This window comes from Dryobates pubescens, chromosome 2 (genome assembly GCF_014839835.1).
Source record: "Dryobates pubescens isolate bDryPub1 chromosome 2, bDryPub1.pri, whole genome shotgun sequence".
NCBI lineage: Eukaryota > Metazoa > Chordata > Aves > Piciformes > Picidae > Dryobates > Dryobates pubescens.
The window spans coordinates 26,777,879-26,794,422 of NC_071613.1; the positions used below are offsets into that span (position 1 = coordinate 26,777,879).

At 41.7% G+C, this 16,544-nt stretch overlaps 1 protein-coding gene across 1 annotated transcript in view; it reads right to left on the reverse strand.

The window, feature by feature from the left end:
- The window catches only part of ALS2 (alsin Rho guanine nucleotide exchange factor ALS2), a 42,073-nt gene extending 30,340 nt beyond the window's left edge, over nucleotides 1-11,733 (reverse strand). The window contains exons 1-4 of the mRNA XM_009896476.2: nucleotides 11,587-11,733; nucleotides 5,161-5,247; nucleotides 2,616-2,770; nucleotides 284-1,203 (exon numbers count right to left, since the gene is read on the reverse strand). Coding sequence (XP_009894778.2) covers nucleotides 284-1,203; nucleotides 2,616-2,770; nucleotides 5,161-5,180 — 1,095 coding nt within the window. The 5' untranslated portion in view covers nucleotides 5,181-5,247; nucleotides 11,587-11,733. The remainder of the gene's footprint in view (nucleotides 1-283; nucleotides 1,204-2,615; nucleotides 2,771-5,160; nucleotides 5,248-11,586) is intronic.
- Nucleotides 11,734-16,544: the final 4,811 nt, after the last annotated feature.

Genomic DNA, 16,544 nt, shown 5'->3' on the forward strand with positions numbered 1-16,544 from the left:
TGGGAAACTGACTTACATGGTTCTGGTACTGTGAACCATGGAAAGGACAGACTACAGCACTGTGAGCACTGTGCTCACACTGAAGGCTCACCTTTGTACAAGGATGAGGGACAAAAAAAGCCCTTCCATTTAGAAGTTGAGAACCATCACAGAGAAGAAACATTTTGAAAATATAGGAATATCACAGCTATATTAACATAGTATTTAATTTGTAAGAAGAATAACATTGTCACAGACACCAAAGGAACTGTAGAAAATTAAGAGCTAATTACCAGGTACCAACCTGCTCAGGTTCTGTGCTGATGTTTTTCTCCAGGCTCTCATTTAACGAGTGGTCTGGTAGACCAACCACATACTCCTTCATTTCTTTTTTGTCTGGGAACAGAGTATTTCCAGGACTAGAAATTCCACTGTCCTCCTGTCCATCATTGCTGGAAAGAGCACTTGCTCCATCAGATTCTAAAGCTACAAGTGTATGATCTTCCACAAGTGGTTTCTGAGAGTCTTCACTTTGGCTACCTGCTACACTTTTTCCTTCTAAGGTCTCCAGCGAGGGATAGAAGACATTGTTTTCTGTTTGTTTACCAGACAGTGCTATACCCAGTGGGCAACAGTGACTATCTGAAATGATTACATGATCTTCTTTGTCTGTCATGGTAATGAGGAGTTGACTGCAATGATTGCATCTCTCTGGGATAGGCTTCATTTCCTGTACTGGGAGACATTGTACCAGAGCCAGGCTGTGGTAGGCTCCACAAGCAATCTGGAGCACAACACGTCCTGCCAGGTGCTCTACCTTCTGTGGCTTTGTCACTGGGAAAGTTGTTGTTATGAGACCAAGCTGGCACCCACTTCCCCATGCCCATATCTCTCTGCTTAGAGATAGTGCCAGTGTGTGTTCCTCTCCACATGCTAGCTGCAAAATCCTTACTGATAACAGAGGACTGGTTTCAGAATCAGAAATACTGATGGGTTGTGGCTCTGGCACACACGGCTGATCAGCAACTGCACACTGGCCAGCAGAATTGTTCCCCCACATATAAACCACACCACTTTCTGTCACGGCTCCATTATGGAAGCTGCCAGCTGCCACTGTAATAACATGATGTCCAAGCAAAGTGTTCTCTAAGATAGGAGTACTAGCACACAACTCTTCTGGTCCTGATCTCCAGGGCAGTTTTCCAAAACTGTAGACCTCTCCACCTGTGAGAGAATAACAAGCACAAAATAAAAAAAAAACAAAAACAAACAAGCAAGCACACAAAGAACCCCACTAACCAAAACCCAAAACCTTGAGTTTAATGAAGTGAAGAAAAAAAAAAAACCAACAAAAAAACCCAACCCAACATAAATTTGGAGAGAGTTTCAGATAAACATACCAATTTCTAGCTTGCTTCAGGGTCAGAAAAAGTATACCTACTGACACATGAAAACTGCTGGTTGTTCTCTGCTAGTGCCGCTGTTAAGTTCTACACCCCACATTATCTTCCACATGCATGCATTGGTGCACTAAGTACTGCTTTTCTGATAAAAGTTCTACTATACTCCAGTTAAGTGTACTTATTGGTCCTTTCCATTTGAGGAACATACAATACATTAAGACCATATATCCATGCCTGAAGAACATGCCAAAGTACAGCGCTCATCTTTGTGAGATCTAGTATCAAACTGTACTGTTTGTCACCCCACAGTAAAATACAATTGCCCTATCAGGAGGAAATCAGGAAGGTGGTATGGGATGTGTATAAATGTATCTTGCTACTCTTCAAAATTTCATTACCTTCACCTCAAAGGATTGCAGCAATGGCAGTTCAAGTTAGTTAGACAATTTTAAATAAAAGTAGAAATCTGTAATTTTTAAATCTATGTATGATTTGCCATTTTCCACTCTGTGAAAACAAATCCGTAAATAACGGCATTCATAGGTCAAGAGCACGCGAACAAAAAGCCCTTTTAATTATGAAAGAAACATGTTCTAGAACAGTGGAACTCTGTAACAACTACAGTAAAGGTACTTAGGGCAGGCTCACCAATAACCTGGAATCTTTCCTGAAAAATCTTCAGAGAACTTGCAGTTCAGTCTTTACAACTGTATTCCCACTGATCAGTACAAATAAGGACCAAGCTATGCAAACATTTAAAGGGACTAGCTTTTAGCAATCCTTTTTATACACACTACCAAACTGCTCACAAACCAAGACTCAATCTAATGCTAGCTACGTGTTCTTCCAGAAGCAAACAGAAAACAAAGCTCTTGCACATCAGTAGAACTGCCTCACTCTTTCTTTGAGTGAAAGACATCACAAGAAATGTCATTTTGAGTTAGCAAGGTTCAGATTACATTGCCATCTTTAAATAGGAAATCCAGAGCCATTGTTAAAGCAATTTAAAAAAAAAAAAAAATCAAAAAATTATACACATACAATTTCTATTCCAACACAGTTTTAACTAAACTATAATTAATAAATAAATACTGGCAAAGTTCAAAATCTAACTGTTTAGAACTTGTGAAGGAGGCATATAGAATGAAAAAAAAAACCAACTGAAAGAAGAAAACTTGTCACTAACTTAAACTTATTATTACCTCAAATCTTAATTGTAAAGATGTTTATTACCTTCTGTTAGAAGTAACCCATGATGTATTCCAAGGGATGCCTGTAATACAGTCTTTCCACTGAGGCCTGGAAGCCTTTCTGGAGTTACAGAACAAGAACCAGCCTTCCAAATGTAGACCAGGCCCCTCTCTTTGGCTCCTTCTGCCTCTTCTGAACTACAGGAAGATTGTAAGAAATGGTGAATTAGCCAGCTTGAAGTACTTCAGTAATGCATAGTTAGCTTTTCACATATGTCGGAAAGGCTTAGTAGTTCAGGCATTAGTTTTAGGTTCAGGAAGTCAACATATTTGATTTATAATTTAATCACCTTAATGTTATTTAAATGAAAAACAAGAATCTTCTATTTGAAATTGCTAGCTTTCCCTTTTGCTTGTGCTTTACTGTCTGAAAAGGAGCTGCTCTTGTCACTAGTAAACTTAAAAATACATTAATTCACAACACATACAGCCTTCGTATTATATACTGTATTTGTTGCTCACAGCAACACACAACTTTGTCATTGTGTGCTGGTATTATTGCATCAGTTCTACCCACATGTGAACAACTCTCTTCCTACCGCAACAGTGAGATTTCAAAAGCAAAAGGAACATTTCTGGTTTATTAAGTGTTATTAATGTTCTGTGTTGCTCAGCTTCCAGAAAACAAAATACAGGAAAATCAGCCTTATAATCATGTTTCTATCAGTAACACAGAACATCAAGTATGCTGGAATTACATATAAACATCTCAAACAACATCTGCTTTAAAAGTAATTAAGTCAAGGATGCACTTTGTGCAGATGTTACTGTGAACAGATTATTCCCATTCACAATGTCTTCAAAAACATTACACATCTAAGAGCTCATCCTTCATATACATTCACTTCCACCTTGAGAGAGAAAATGAAGTTTGTTTGGTTTTTTTTTTTTCTCTTTAAATTCTTAACAAGTTTCTCAGATTGAAATGAGCCAGTCATTTAAATCAATTGAACCAAGAACAAAAAATATATCCTGAAACACAACAGAGGAATCTGGGGTTGAAGGAGTGACTGGAACTTGTTGATTTCATACTTCCACATTGTCTGGTTTGAATGCTCAGTCAGCAGCTTCTCCCATTCAGCAGAAAATTCTTCAGAACTTTAACAAGAAGCAGAGTTTTCACAATTTGCATAATCATTTGATTTAAACTCAAAAAGTAATTTTAAACATCAGTATACACTGGCAGCATTTCAATTAAATTAAGAGTTGTCTTTAAATTTATTTAAAAGTTTACAGAGAATTTTGTTACCTATCCTGCAATAAAAAGTAGCTTTAGCTTCTTATTTGCCAACAGACATTTACTCCTCATACAAATCAGTTCTTGCAGCTTTACACAAACTTGTGAAAGCAAGTACATAAGGTAGCAAAGAACGCTTTGACAGACTAACAATGTTTGTCTCGAAGAAAGGGCACCAACAAAAAGAAAATGTTTAAAAAATTAAACCAATAATAATAATTTTTTAAAATACCAAGTGTATTCCAAAACCAAAGCAAACCCAGTCTGACATGCTGCACTGTGGACAACTTATGCAAGTAGCACATTCAAAAGCTGTAAGGCCTTATTCAGGCAGGCTACTGATTTTTTTTAATTAAGTATTTTCCCACTGAAACATTGAAGATCAGAAAAATCAAGAAATGGAATTATGTCTCTTAGTTCCTGTGCCCATTCCAAATCCCTATTATTCCTTTATAATATTAAGAGAAGGGAAAAATTAAAAAAAAACAACAACAACAAAGCACCACACCAACCAAGAATAGGGCAACAGTCAGGAACTCTTCTTAGAATGCAGATAAGCAATTAAATCCAAACACACAACATATTAAAGCACAGAGTTCATCTTGCATTTTAAATACATAGGACTTGTGTCTAAATTAGAAGTAAATTAAAAATAAACCAATCAAGTTATAGGCCAGAAAAAAAGTCCAACATCACAGTCAGGACATTTATATAAAACCAAAATACAAATTTTATTTGGATAGGCAAAGAACACCAAAGACACAGTAATAGAGAGAGTTTTCATCAAAATATTGAGCATTATATTCAGTCCAAAGCCTGATATTTGGGCTTCTATCCATTTAAGCCTTCAGAGAACAGCCTAAGACAGATTTGGACATTCACATACCAGGATTCATTACAAGACATTAATTTTTCCCTCTCATGAACATCTGACCTGTCAGGTATCTTAGCAAAGGAAACAAGGAGCAAGAGAGTAGTCTGTTGCAGAGCTACTGATCCAGAATCAAAATTCACAGGTGCAGATAACACAGAAGGATTTACTGTTCACCAGAAAATGTTACTTTCAAGTTTCTAGCCTAAGGCTAGAAGTTACAGTAATAGACTTAAAACTGCTGCTGTAACAAGTTGAATATTCCAAATATAATTGAAACTAAAGTTAAGTTGTTCCTCTTCTTCCCTTTAGCCTAAATGACATATAAAGTATGCTGACATCACCTAATCTTACAGGATGATCACGAGCAGGCTATTTTAGGAAGCCTCTCTGTGGCTTCACCTAGCTGCCCATTCTCACCTTCTTTCCTGGGCATCCATCTGTCAGTGGCAGCACTCCATCACCACCAAATCATTCCTCTTTCAAAAGGGATAATATTTTCACAAACTGTAAAACATAAAAATCAGCTATTTATCTACAAATAACATTACACCTTAAACAAACAAACAAATAAAAAGGGAGAAAAGCTCTAGATTTCATGGTAAATAAGCACTTCCACAACAGTAAGATGGTTGAAGTATTTATTTCACTCACACTGAGTTGGCAGACAAAAGCTAAACAGACAGACTTGTCCTATCTACTCATCTCATCCGTAAGGACAGACCGAACAAAACCTAGTTCAAAGACAGATATTAACATCAATCTCTCTATGCAATTCTCAGTATACCATTCATGGAACATCAAAACATCATCAGGCAAATTAAGATAGAATTCTATGTTCAAGCTCAATGTATAAACAGATTTGTATGAGCAGAAAACAGTTGAGTTGAACGCATAATCCTACTGCTGAATCAAAGCACATACTACTACTAGAAAGCAGAGTTCTGGTAAAGCCATTGGAGAAATGCATAAAACCAACTAAGAGCTCAGAACTTTTCTTCATGTTAGCAGAGTATCTATGAAGATATGGTAAGACTGCAGAAGCCAAAGAGAGAAAAGTGGCTACTCTACGTATTCATATTTTCAGATTTCAAATTTTCCCATTTCACCCTCACATTACCATCTCAACGAAGATTACCTCTGTGTTACTTTTCTTGTAATGAAACAAACCTACAATTAATCTTAGCTTCTAATGTTTGGCTTTTATTTTCCTTTATATTCAAACCTGTAACTTGCATACTCACTGGCAAACAGTAGTCATCAAGCTGATAAATAATTGAAGTAACTAACATAAATTCCTGTGCTTTCACTACACTGCTCTGAAGAATAAACTACCAAGCTGATCCTTATACACATGAACCACAACACATATCAAGTATTTCCAGTTTTCCATATACAAAACACTAAAATAGTGATTTGGGCTTCAGGGTTTGCAAAGAGCATACCACAAAAAAATAAAGAACCACAAAATACAGAATTAAATTAGCATTCTGGAATAGTACTGTGATAAGTCATATGCATCTTGCTCCAAAAATAATCAGAGCATTCTTTCCAGGAACAAAAAGTCACACTTTTCACCAGAAATATACTGCTTTCAAGACACTTTTTTCTCTCTTCACCAACCACTCGCAACTGCAGAAGTGTTAAAGTTAACTTTTAAATATTAACAGAGGAAGTCTCACAAATATAAGGAAACAGTCATGCCATGTTTCAGGAACAGAGGTGTTGAAGAAAAAGGAAAATGGAAGCACATTTTTTGAACTTCTAACTTTATGATGTGTCCTTGCTCAAAGCAAGTACATTGGGAGCAATTTTTTAGCCTACTCAAAACCACCTAACCCCACAATTCATTTTTGGGGTAACACTAACACTTCTCTGTGAGGAACTCCAGCTTCACATGTAAATATCCAATAGATCGGTGAATCAGAGAGAGATCGCAACTTCACCACAAAGTATTACCAATTGTATCATTTACATCATATAGATACTTATTTAAGATTGGGCAACTGAAGTTTGAAATTCTTGGCTTTATAATTAATGGGGTTGGGTTTTTTTGAAGGGGGTTGTGCTGGTTGTGGTTGCAGTTTTGGGTTTTATTTTGATGGGTGGGTGGGGGTTTTTTTGTTTTGGTTTGTGTTTGGGTGGTGGGGAGGTTAAGGGCTCAGAGAATTTCTTCCATTTTCATGAGCTTCAACTGCACAAAAAACTTAGTGTAATTCTCATGGAAACTTATGATTGTACCAGTATGTTAAAGCCAGACACCTGATGACCTTTTCCACGAGATCTCCCTTCAAGGCCTGATTAGAAAATTATTTATGCAATTTTTAAGTAAGTAACCAGCACCACTGGTGAATGAAAAGTGAAGACAGCAGTATATTAGAGATGATACAGTTTATTTATAGAAGCTCACCTTTAAGGTTGCATTAAGCATTTATGCATATCAAGAAAAAATTATGGTCAAACTACTTTCTTTCCACAAATGACTCATCTTTTAAGACATCTACAAGTAATTTAAGTTTACTGCAAGTTTTCACTCACTCCTAAGACAGAATCACAGAAACATTCAGGTGGGAAAAGACCCTCAGGATCACCAAGTCCAACTAATAACCCTACTCTACATAGTTCGCCCCCTAAACCATATCCCCAAGCACTACATCTGAACAACCTTTAAACACATCCAGGGTTGGTGACTGAACCACCTCCCTAGGCAGCCCATTCCAACGCCTGACCGCTCTTATTGTGAAAATTTTTTTCCTAATGTCCAGTCTAAACCTACCCAGTCATAGTTTGAGGCAGCCAGTCATGAATGGTGTCCGCCAGGGATCAGTGTTGGGGCCAATCCTGTTCAATATCTTTATTGATGATCTGGATGAGGGGATTGAGTCCACCATTAGCAAGTTTGCAGACAACACCAAGTTGGGAGGGCTCTCCAAAGAGACCTTGGCAGGCTGGACAGATGGTCAGAGTCCAACATGATGTCATTTAACAAGTCCAAGTGCCGGGTGCTGCACTTCGGTCATAACAACCCCATGCAGAGCTACAGGCTGGAGACAGCCAGGCAGAAAGGGACCTGGGGGTACTGGTTGACAGCCGGCTGAACATGAGCCAGCAGTGTACCCAGGTGGCCGAGAAGGCCAATGGAATCCTGGCCTGCATCAGAAATGGTGCGGCCAGCAGGAGCAGGGAGGTCATTGTGCCCCTGTACTCAGCACTGGTTAGGCCGCACCTTGAGTACTGTGTCCAGTTCTGGGCCCCTCAGTTTAAGAAGGACATTGAGACACTTGAACGTGTCCAGAGAAGGGCAACAAAGCTGGTGAGAGGCCTTGAGCACAAGCCCTGTGAGGAGAGGCTGAGGGAGCTGGGATTGTTTAGCCTGGAGAGGAGGAGGCTCAGGGGTGACCTCATTGCCCTCTACAACTACCTGAAAGGTGGTTGTAGCCAGGAAGGGGTTGGTCTCTTCTCCCAGGCAACCAGCACCAGAACAAGGGGACACAGTCTCAAGCTGCGCCAGGGGAGGTTTAGACTTGAGGCGAGGAGAAAGTTCTTCACCGAGTGAGTAATTTGTCGTCGGAATGGGCTGCCCAGGGAGGTGGTGGAGTCACCGTCCCTGGAGGTGTTCAAGAGGAGACTGGACATGGCACTTGGTGCCATGGTCTAGTCATGAGGTCTGTGGAGACAGTTTGGACTCGATCCTCAAGGTCTCTTCCAACATTAGTTATACTGTGATACTGAGACACTTGAACGTGTCCAGAGAAGGGAAATGTGGCTGGGGAGAGGCCTTGAGCACAAGCCTTATGAGGAGAGGCTGAGGGAGCTGGAATTGTTTAGCCTGGAGGAGGCTCAGGGGAGACCTTATTGCTCTCTACAACTACCTGAAAGGAGGTTGTAGACAGGTGGGAGGTTGGTCTCTATTCCCAGGCAATCAGCACCAGAACAAGAAGACACAGTCTCAAGCTACGCCAGGGGAAGTTTAGGCTCAAGGTGAGGAGAAAGTTCTTCATAGAGAGAGTAAATGGCCATTGGAATGCCCAGGGAGGTGGTGGAGTCACCGTCCCTGGAGGTGTTCAAAAAGGGATTGGATGTGGCACTCGAAGCCATGGTTTAGTTATCATAGTATCAGTCAGGGTTGGAAGGGACCACAAGGATCATCTAGTTCCAGCCCCGCTACCATGGGCAGCAGACACCCCAGTAGGCCCCCTTCAGATACTGGAAGGCCACAATTAGGTCAACTCAGGGCCTTCTCTTCTCCAGAATGAACAGCCCCAACCCTTTCAATCTGTCCTCATAGGAGAGGTGCTCCAGCCCTCTGATCATCCTCGTGGCCCTTCTCTGGACACCGTCCAGCACCTCCATATCCCTCTTGTAATAGGGGCTCCAGAACTGGACGCAGTACTGCAGGTGGGGTCTCACCAGAGTTGAGTAGAGGGGGAGAATCACCTCCCTTGACCTGCTGGCCACACTTCTCTTGATGCAACCCAGGATCTGATTGGCTTTCTGAGCTGCAAGTGCACACTGAGAGCTCACGTTGAGCTTCTCATCCACCAGCACCCACCACTGCCCTCAGGGCTGCTTTCCAGCCAGTCACTGCCCAGTGAGGTGTTGGGTGACAGGTTGGACTTGATCTCTGAGGTCTTTTCCAACCTTGATTCTACGAGGCCATTCTCTCTTGTTCTATCACTAATTTCTTGTGAGAAGAGACCAACACCAGCCTGTCTATGAGGTTCTTTCAGGTAGTGGTAGAGAGCAATGAGGTCTCCCCTCAGCCTCCTCTTTCCCAAACTAAACAGCCTCAGCTTCTTCAGTTGCTCTTCCTAAGATTTATTCTTCAATACAACACAACTTTATTCCCATTTCAGAGTTAATATAAAATACAAGTCATTTGGTCACAGCTACAAATTAAGTGATCAAAATGTTTCTTCCTTCCAATAGGAGTATGTAATTTTCATCACTGATTTTCACATATATACAATATTATGTTGTAGCATTATATATATATTATTTCTTTTCCACCAACATTAATTGTTGTTAGACTTTATGTTCATAGAAGTGAGCAGCCAGGCACAATACACCATTCTCGGGGTATAGATCAGTATGATACCAGCACCTGAACTGCTCTGCCCATGCATTTACTTCGTACACATTTTTCCTTCAACACTGCAAGAGTAAAAAAGTGTGAAATAGTGCCAAATTATGAAATGGATGTGTTACAGACAGATGGTCACTAGCATGACACTGATGTCATACTCTCCACTTGAGAGAGTGGAATGCTAATTCAAATTCTCCAAAAATCAAACATTACCACACCTAAGTAACTGTTATAGCAAGAAATAAACATTACTTCATTACTGTGGGACTGTGTCCTTCACTGGACATTGACCTTTCTTTAACAAAAATCATAGATGTAAAGAATAATCATACACTCAGTGCTGAACAGGAACAACTATCATGCCCCTGACTTTCAGAAATACTAGCACTCCCATCAGCCTCATGTGCTTATTTACCTGCTACAGTTAACATACTACAAATATTTCTATGGCTTTCAGACTTGTTTGAACACATTCTCAGCCATGTACAAATATGTTTTCAATAAATCTGTTGCATCATATTTAGTGATAACTTACATTACCAACATTACCAACTGCAAGATGATACCCAAAATTATCTACTCGGGTTCTGAAGGAGGTTAACACCAAGCTTTCTAACTCCAGAGGACTGTCAGCATTAGTCCTGTCTACATATGTATCATTTATGACTGATAGCTGTGGTTCACATATAATGCATTACCAGTTAAAGAAACTCTTGTGTTTGGGTCAGCACTAAGTACAACCACACTGTGTTTGATTTGCTCAGAGCAAAGCAAAACTATTTGCTAATAAAAGACTGTAGCAATCCCTGCAGATGAGGGCTCAAAGCTTTTAATGCCAGTTCCAGTGAATGAGGGATGGCAGCAAATAACATATAAAGCAATCCGGAAAAACGCAATTAATAAAGGGCCTAGGATCAGCTAAAAGAACACTGCTAGAAAACTATCTACTATGGCACATAATTTAAAATTTACCAAAATTATAAGAGACTCAAAAAAATTCTGAATGCCCATTCCATTCCTCCTCCTATTTTGAAATCATGTGTTCTTAAATTAGTACACATTGAGGTGCTTCCCCTTCTGAAAAGTTACCTCTACAAAAACCCAGAGATGGTTAAGTGCAGTTAGTTTTCACAAGTTGCTACACTATGACAACACTGATGAATTACCAATCATCTACAACAACTCTAGGTGCCTCCCCAAAATATTTTTGTGCTGAGAACTCAGTGCGAGTGCCAGCATTCTACGTCATCGGTACACAACACCGCACCTGCACTAGACTACCACTCAGGAAGCTCTGAAAGTTCAAACGGCAACCAAGTCATGCAGAGCGAAGTCTCTGAAACGAACGTGGAGGAAGATGAAGGTCATACTATTTAAAGTTCAGGTAGTCTCTTCCCATCTAAAGGCAAGAGCCCTTTAGAAATCTACAAAATTACATCTCAGCATCTCTGCTCTACCAGACTGCAGAAAGAGTTGTAGAGTCACTCACCGCTGTTCTCTAGCCTCTCCCTAGCTTCTCAAGCACAGTCCTCAGCCGCGAAGGGCCTGTTCCCCTAAGACCAGAGCAGCACTCCACGACCACTCCTAAAGCTAAGGTGTGGAGGCCGCAGGGATCGCGGGGGGCGCAGGGATCGCGGCGAGCCGGCCCATAACGCTTCGGCCAGCCAGGTTCCCGCCGCACCAATGCGCTCCCCGCTTCCCTTCGGGAGAGGTTAGCCTTTCCCCTCGCTGCTCCTCAGCGCCCCCCAAACTTTCCCCACCTGTTGGCAGCTGTGCGTGCAGCGCCTGCCCTGACGGAGCAGCTCCCAGGGGAGAGGCCTGGGGGGCGATGCCTCAAGCAGGGCCGCGCAGCGAGGAGCCGGCGGTCGGAGGCCGCGGACGGGACGAGGGTTCGCGTCAGAGCCCTCGCGCAGCGAGGAGCCCCCTTCCCGCCACCCCCGCGCGGCCTGACCCAGGCTCCGCTCCTCCTGCGGCAAGGAGCTCGCGGCCCCTCCGCGTCTCACCGCCACCCCCGCCCTCGCGCCGCGGCCGTCTCACCCGGCACCGCCCTCGCTCCGGCCGCCGGCCTTGCCACTGGCTCCCGCGGCGCGAATCAGCTGATTCACGCGGCGCGTGGGGGAGGGCCTCGACCGCACAGGGGGCGGGGCCCGGCGTCGGCCCGCGTGAGTGCGCGAGGTGGAGCGGGGAGGGGCGGGAAGAGAGGAGGCCAGCCAGGGCCGGGTTCCGGCGCCGGCGGCCCCGAGAGGAAACTCGCCCGGCTTGACCCCGTAGTGCCTGGCCTCCTCCCGGTTTCTGTGGTGCCTGTCGGTAACGTGAAACAATGCTGTTAGTAGCCCGTTTAGAGCAGTAAAGAGGAGTGCGGCGAAGTTGGTTGCGCAATCCACTGTGACCTGTAGGCACCAGGAATGCAGGAGGGACAGCAGAGCATGCATTGCAAATGGGGGCACAAATAAAGAATAAAGGTGCAACCTGCGCAGGAAACGAAAACTCGTAGTAATACCTGCGCCTCGTTTGCTGCTGCGCGCTGGTTTAAATGGGACCAAGCCTGTGACAGTGTTCTGATGCACTAACCTACAGCCTTCCCACAAGACAAGCCTCCTAAGCAGTGTGTACACATAGGTGTATGCATAAATGTTCACGTGTATGTACAGATGATGCACACATACGTTTTTATGCATGCATAAGTTTTACAGAATATGCTTAAAATGCAGATACACCTATATACATATACACACTTGTCTATACATGTGTGTTTCTATTTGACTTCATTTTTTTAAACGTACTTACATTTTTTCATCACTTAGTGTAGTTTCTTACATTGCCTGCAGCTTTCCTTTGAAAACCATGGTTCCAAAGACAGGTATATATTTATGAACTCCTACTTTTTCTGAAGATAACTATTAAACATTTCTATTAGTGTTTCTTCTGCTAACTAGTATGAATACTCTGAACACTCCCTTACTTTTAATTAGTAACCTGAACCTCTGGCTATTATTCCTTCATTTACCAGCTCTGGATGACAAAAGTTGGACAACTTCTTCTTTGTAATAGAGTCATTCCACTGACATAAAATGTACCTAACATTATCATTAATAATCTTCATATGTATTAATATATTTTATATTGTAAGGTTTTGTGCAGGTATTATTTATGTTTATCTTGTGCAAGTATTATTTATGCTTAAATGTATTTTTAAAGCCCACATATAAATATGGTCCTGACAATAAAAAATATCTTCCAGAATAAGGAACTTTGTACAGATGTGCAAATGATGCTTGCATAACCAGTTTATTACTGAGTAAGTTTCATCTAGACAACCTTTCTCATGCCTGGACAGCACATCAACATTACTGCTATATTATGATGGCTCAAAGAATGTGTGGGGAAAAACCCAGAAGTCTAAAGTCCATGATGATAGATATTTATGGCTAACTAGGGAGTGCAAAAGAAAATCATGTCAAAGTAAAGCCTTTCAGGTATGTTAGCTCCTTCTTGCCATGCCAGTGCTGGGATGCAATGGCTGCAATGACATAAGAAATTGTTCTTGCCTTCCCAGGACATTTTTTCTTTAAAAAATATTCCTTTTTTTTCTCAAGGGAAAACTGTTATTCTTGGACACCAAAATGGTGAAGCAACAGGAAAATTTCACATCATCATGCATTCAAATGAAAACTGAAGGACCTGAGGGGTCGGCGTAAAAATTCCACAGTATGATGCCTGATCCCTCACCCCTTGTCAACATCTTCTCAGTGTGGGTTGAATGCTAGTCTGAGGAAACTGCACAGCAAGTCCTACACATGAGGGATTAAAAGAAGGAGACTTTTGTCCACACCCACCATAAATTCCCTGTGTGTTGCCTGCTCAGTACATTTTGACATGTGAACAAGAATATTTTCTATCAGCTGCAGCTCATCACATCCCTTAAGTCAAGTGGTCCAACAGGGGAAGACAGCTCCCGATGCTGACATTGCTACAACATCATAGCTAGGAATATAAATACCAGAGCAAGGACAGTCAATGTACAGCTCCTGAAGAAAGCTACACTGCTCAGACAAGTCTATTGAAAGCCTAATGGCATATAGAATTGTAACTTCTCTAGACACATAGAGAAGTCAAGATCTGTTCCTGTACACAACCTATCACTTCATTACCTAGCATATTACACTGAGAGTTGTTCAGCTAAAAGGAATTTATACAAGCAGAAAGTTTGGATTTATTGTTTAGTTTTCCATCTTTAGGTATGAATAAAATGTTGGCTGTTTATGGAGGGCATATGCCAAATGCAGCTACGCCATAGGTGAGTTTGGATTGTTGTGTGATGGACTTTGAAAGACAAACTGCAGAAATCACAAGACTGTTTGAGGCAGAGACCTCATGCAAGTCATATAAACTCTTATTGTAGGTGGGGGGATGAGGAGGAGCAAAGGAAAAAACAAGATATATATTTTAATTGGAATGGGACAACATGGAAGATGCATTGTGTGTAAATGCTGTCAAACCAGCATGCTGCAGCTGCTGTTCAGAGAGAAGGGGCTCTGAAAATATCTAAGACCTTCAGAGCACAGAAGCAGTGTCTACAGTAGAGGTATTTAATATCACACTGTGATACTCCTGCATTGAGATGGGTTAAGCCTGAGTTCTTGTAGGAGTGTGAAACATTCCCATTTTCTTCTAACCAGACAACAAAAAAAATGTGAAGCTTAAGGCTTGTGAAGCTACTGAAAAAGAGCTCTGTGCCTTGAATGACACTAAATGCCTTTGAGCTCTATGCCACCAAGGGAGTGTAAAACAGCGAAGAAGCCAACAACCTACAATTCTGGAGGAGGTAACATGCCATAGATTACAACTCTTTTATATTTGAATTAAATGATAATGCAGGCACTCATCCAGTGTTGATGCTCAGGAGAAGCTTGCAGGTTGCCTGCCATTCATTACCACTATTTTTATATTTTATGGCATGGTTATGTTGTATGGGCCAAATTAACAAGCTGTGTAAATTATACAGTGGTGAGAAAGGCTCAGCATGGGGTGGGGGGGTGGGAAAGGAGCAGAAGATTAAGTAGGAGAAGAAGACATAAATTTAAACTTCCTGAAATTTCATTCCTGCATTTGGTTATTGGTCCCTGCTGTAACAGATTGTGATCTAGAGACTAATAAATCAAGAGTAAGAGAGAATAACAGGCATTTAGAATGATACTGGTAGAAATGTCCTCTGTAGCTAAGGCAGTTCCATCTCATGTGTTCTCAGAGTGCTACCATTTACCAAGACAGGAATGTACACACACTTGCTCTTCTTATAGTCAGAGCTGAGAAACTGTACTGGAGATCCATGACTAGTGGGGAGGGATATGAAAATCATGTGAAGTGCTCCAAGCCAGTGCAGTCAAGGAGAAAGGAGATAATCATATCAATAAAATAATGGTTTGCCAGTGACAGGGTTTGCCTTCTTTGCCTGTGCCAGCTGTTAGATGCAAGGACACAGAGCCCTTGGAGTTAGGCTGGTCCTTTCCAGGAGCAGGATGTTATGGAGAGTTTTAAATGGATGAACATGCAGCATTCATAGTGCCAGGCAGGAGGTACTTCATCCTATGATTATTCCAGCCATGAATCAGTGTTTTATTACCCACTGGCATGCTAGTAGTTTCTTGTTCTACTCAGCAATCTAAAACACATACAAGTTTCTTCATGAAGCAGAGCCAGGACATCCTGTTTGGAGCTGCCACAGTCTATATATAAAAATATATATATTCTAAAGAAGTTGTGTGAAGAATCTTTTGCAACTGTGTACAAGGGGATGAGAAAGTGAGCAAGGATCACTTGTGCCATTATTGCCTTCCCAGTAGCCCCTGAAAACACTTGTTATGGGAGTCTGTAACAATGAGCTTGAAGCTGGGCAATTCAGACTACTTGCAGGAAGATAAAGGCAAATCAGAAGTCCGTCTTTGCCTCTAACCAGGGTATTTGCAAATCCCCATCCCAGTTTTTCAGGAAAATCTTCCACTAGAGCCATGGAAGCTCCACAAAGACACTTGGCTCCCCAGCAGCATGTCAGGAGATTGGCTGGCTGCACCAGGGAGGGAGTGAGGATTTTCCTTGGAATGAAGGATCCTTACATGATGAAAAAAATTGGAAGCAAGGCCATGCTGCAGGAAAACTGTAAATTATCAGAGTGGGACTATTGCTCAAAGCCATACTCTATCAATTCTTGCTCATCAGAACAGTGCTACCCTAGCCAGGGGGGCTGGCTCCCATTTCACTGGTAATGAAGACATGATGGAGATAGTTTGCAGTACCTTTCTGAGCTTGGCCTAGGTGGGGGAGTAAGCCCTAGGAATTTTGCTTGAGTGTGGAACACCTCAGGGAAATGTTACTATTTGTTGTCATGTCAAACTCTGAGGTGCTTCATATGACTTTCGACTCTGACACAACGGGACCAATGGCCAGTTGGTGTCATTGAAAACCATCAGGCTGGAGTCCAAGGAGGAGGTGCCTTTTTAACAACCGTTCAGGAAGGTAAGACTTCTTCAAGCATTGGCGAAGAACAAGGGATGTCATTTGTGAAGAGTGTTTCTCTGAAGAGAAACACTTTTGGAAATGCTTTCAGTAAAACTGGTGTTTAATAACATCTATCACTGCAGCCTGGAGAGATATTGTTTCTACTGGTCAACTTAGTAGGGCACCAAAATGTCTGCAGCTTTCTCAATTTCTTTGAGAAAGA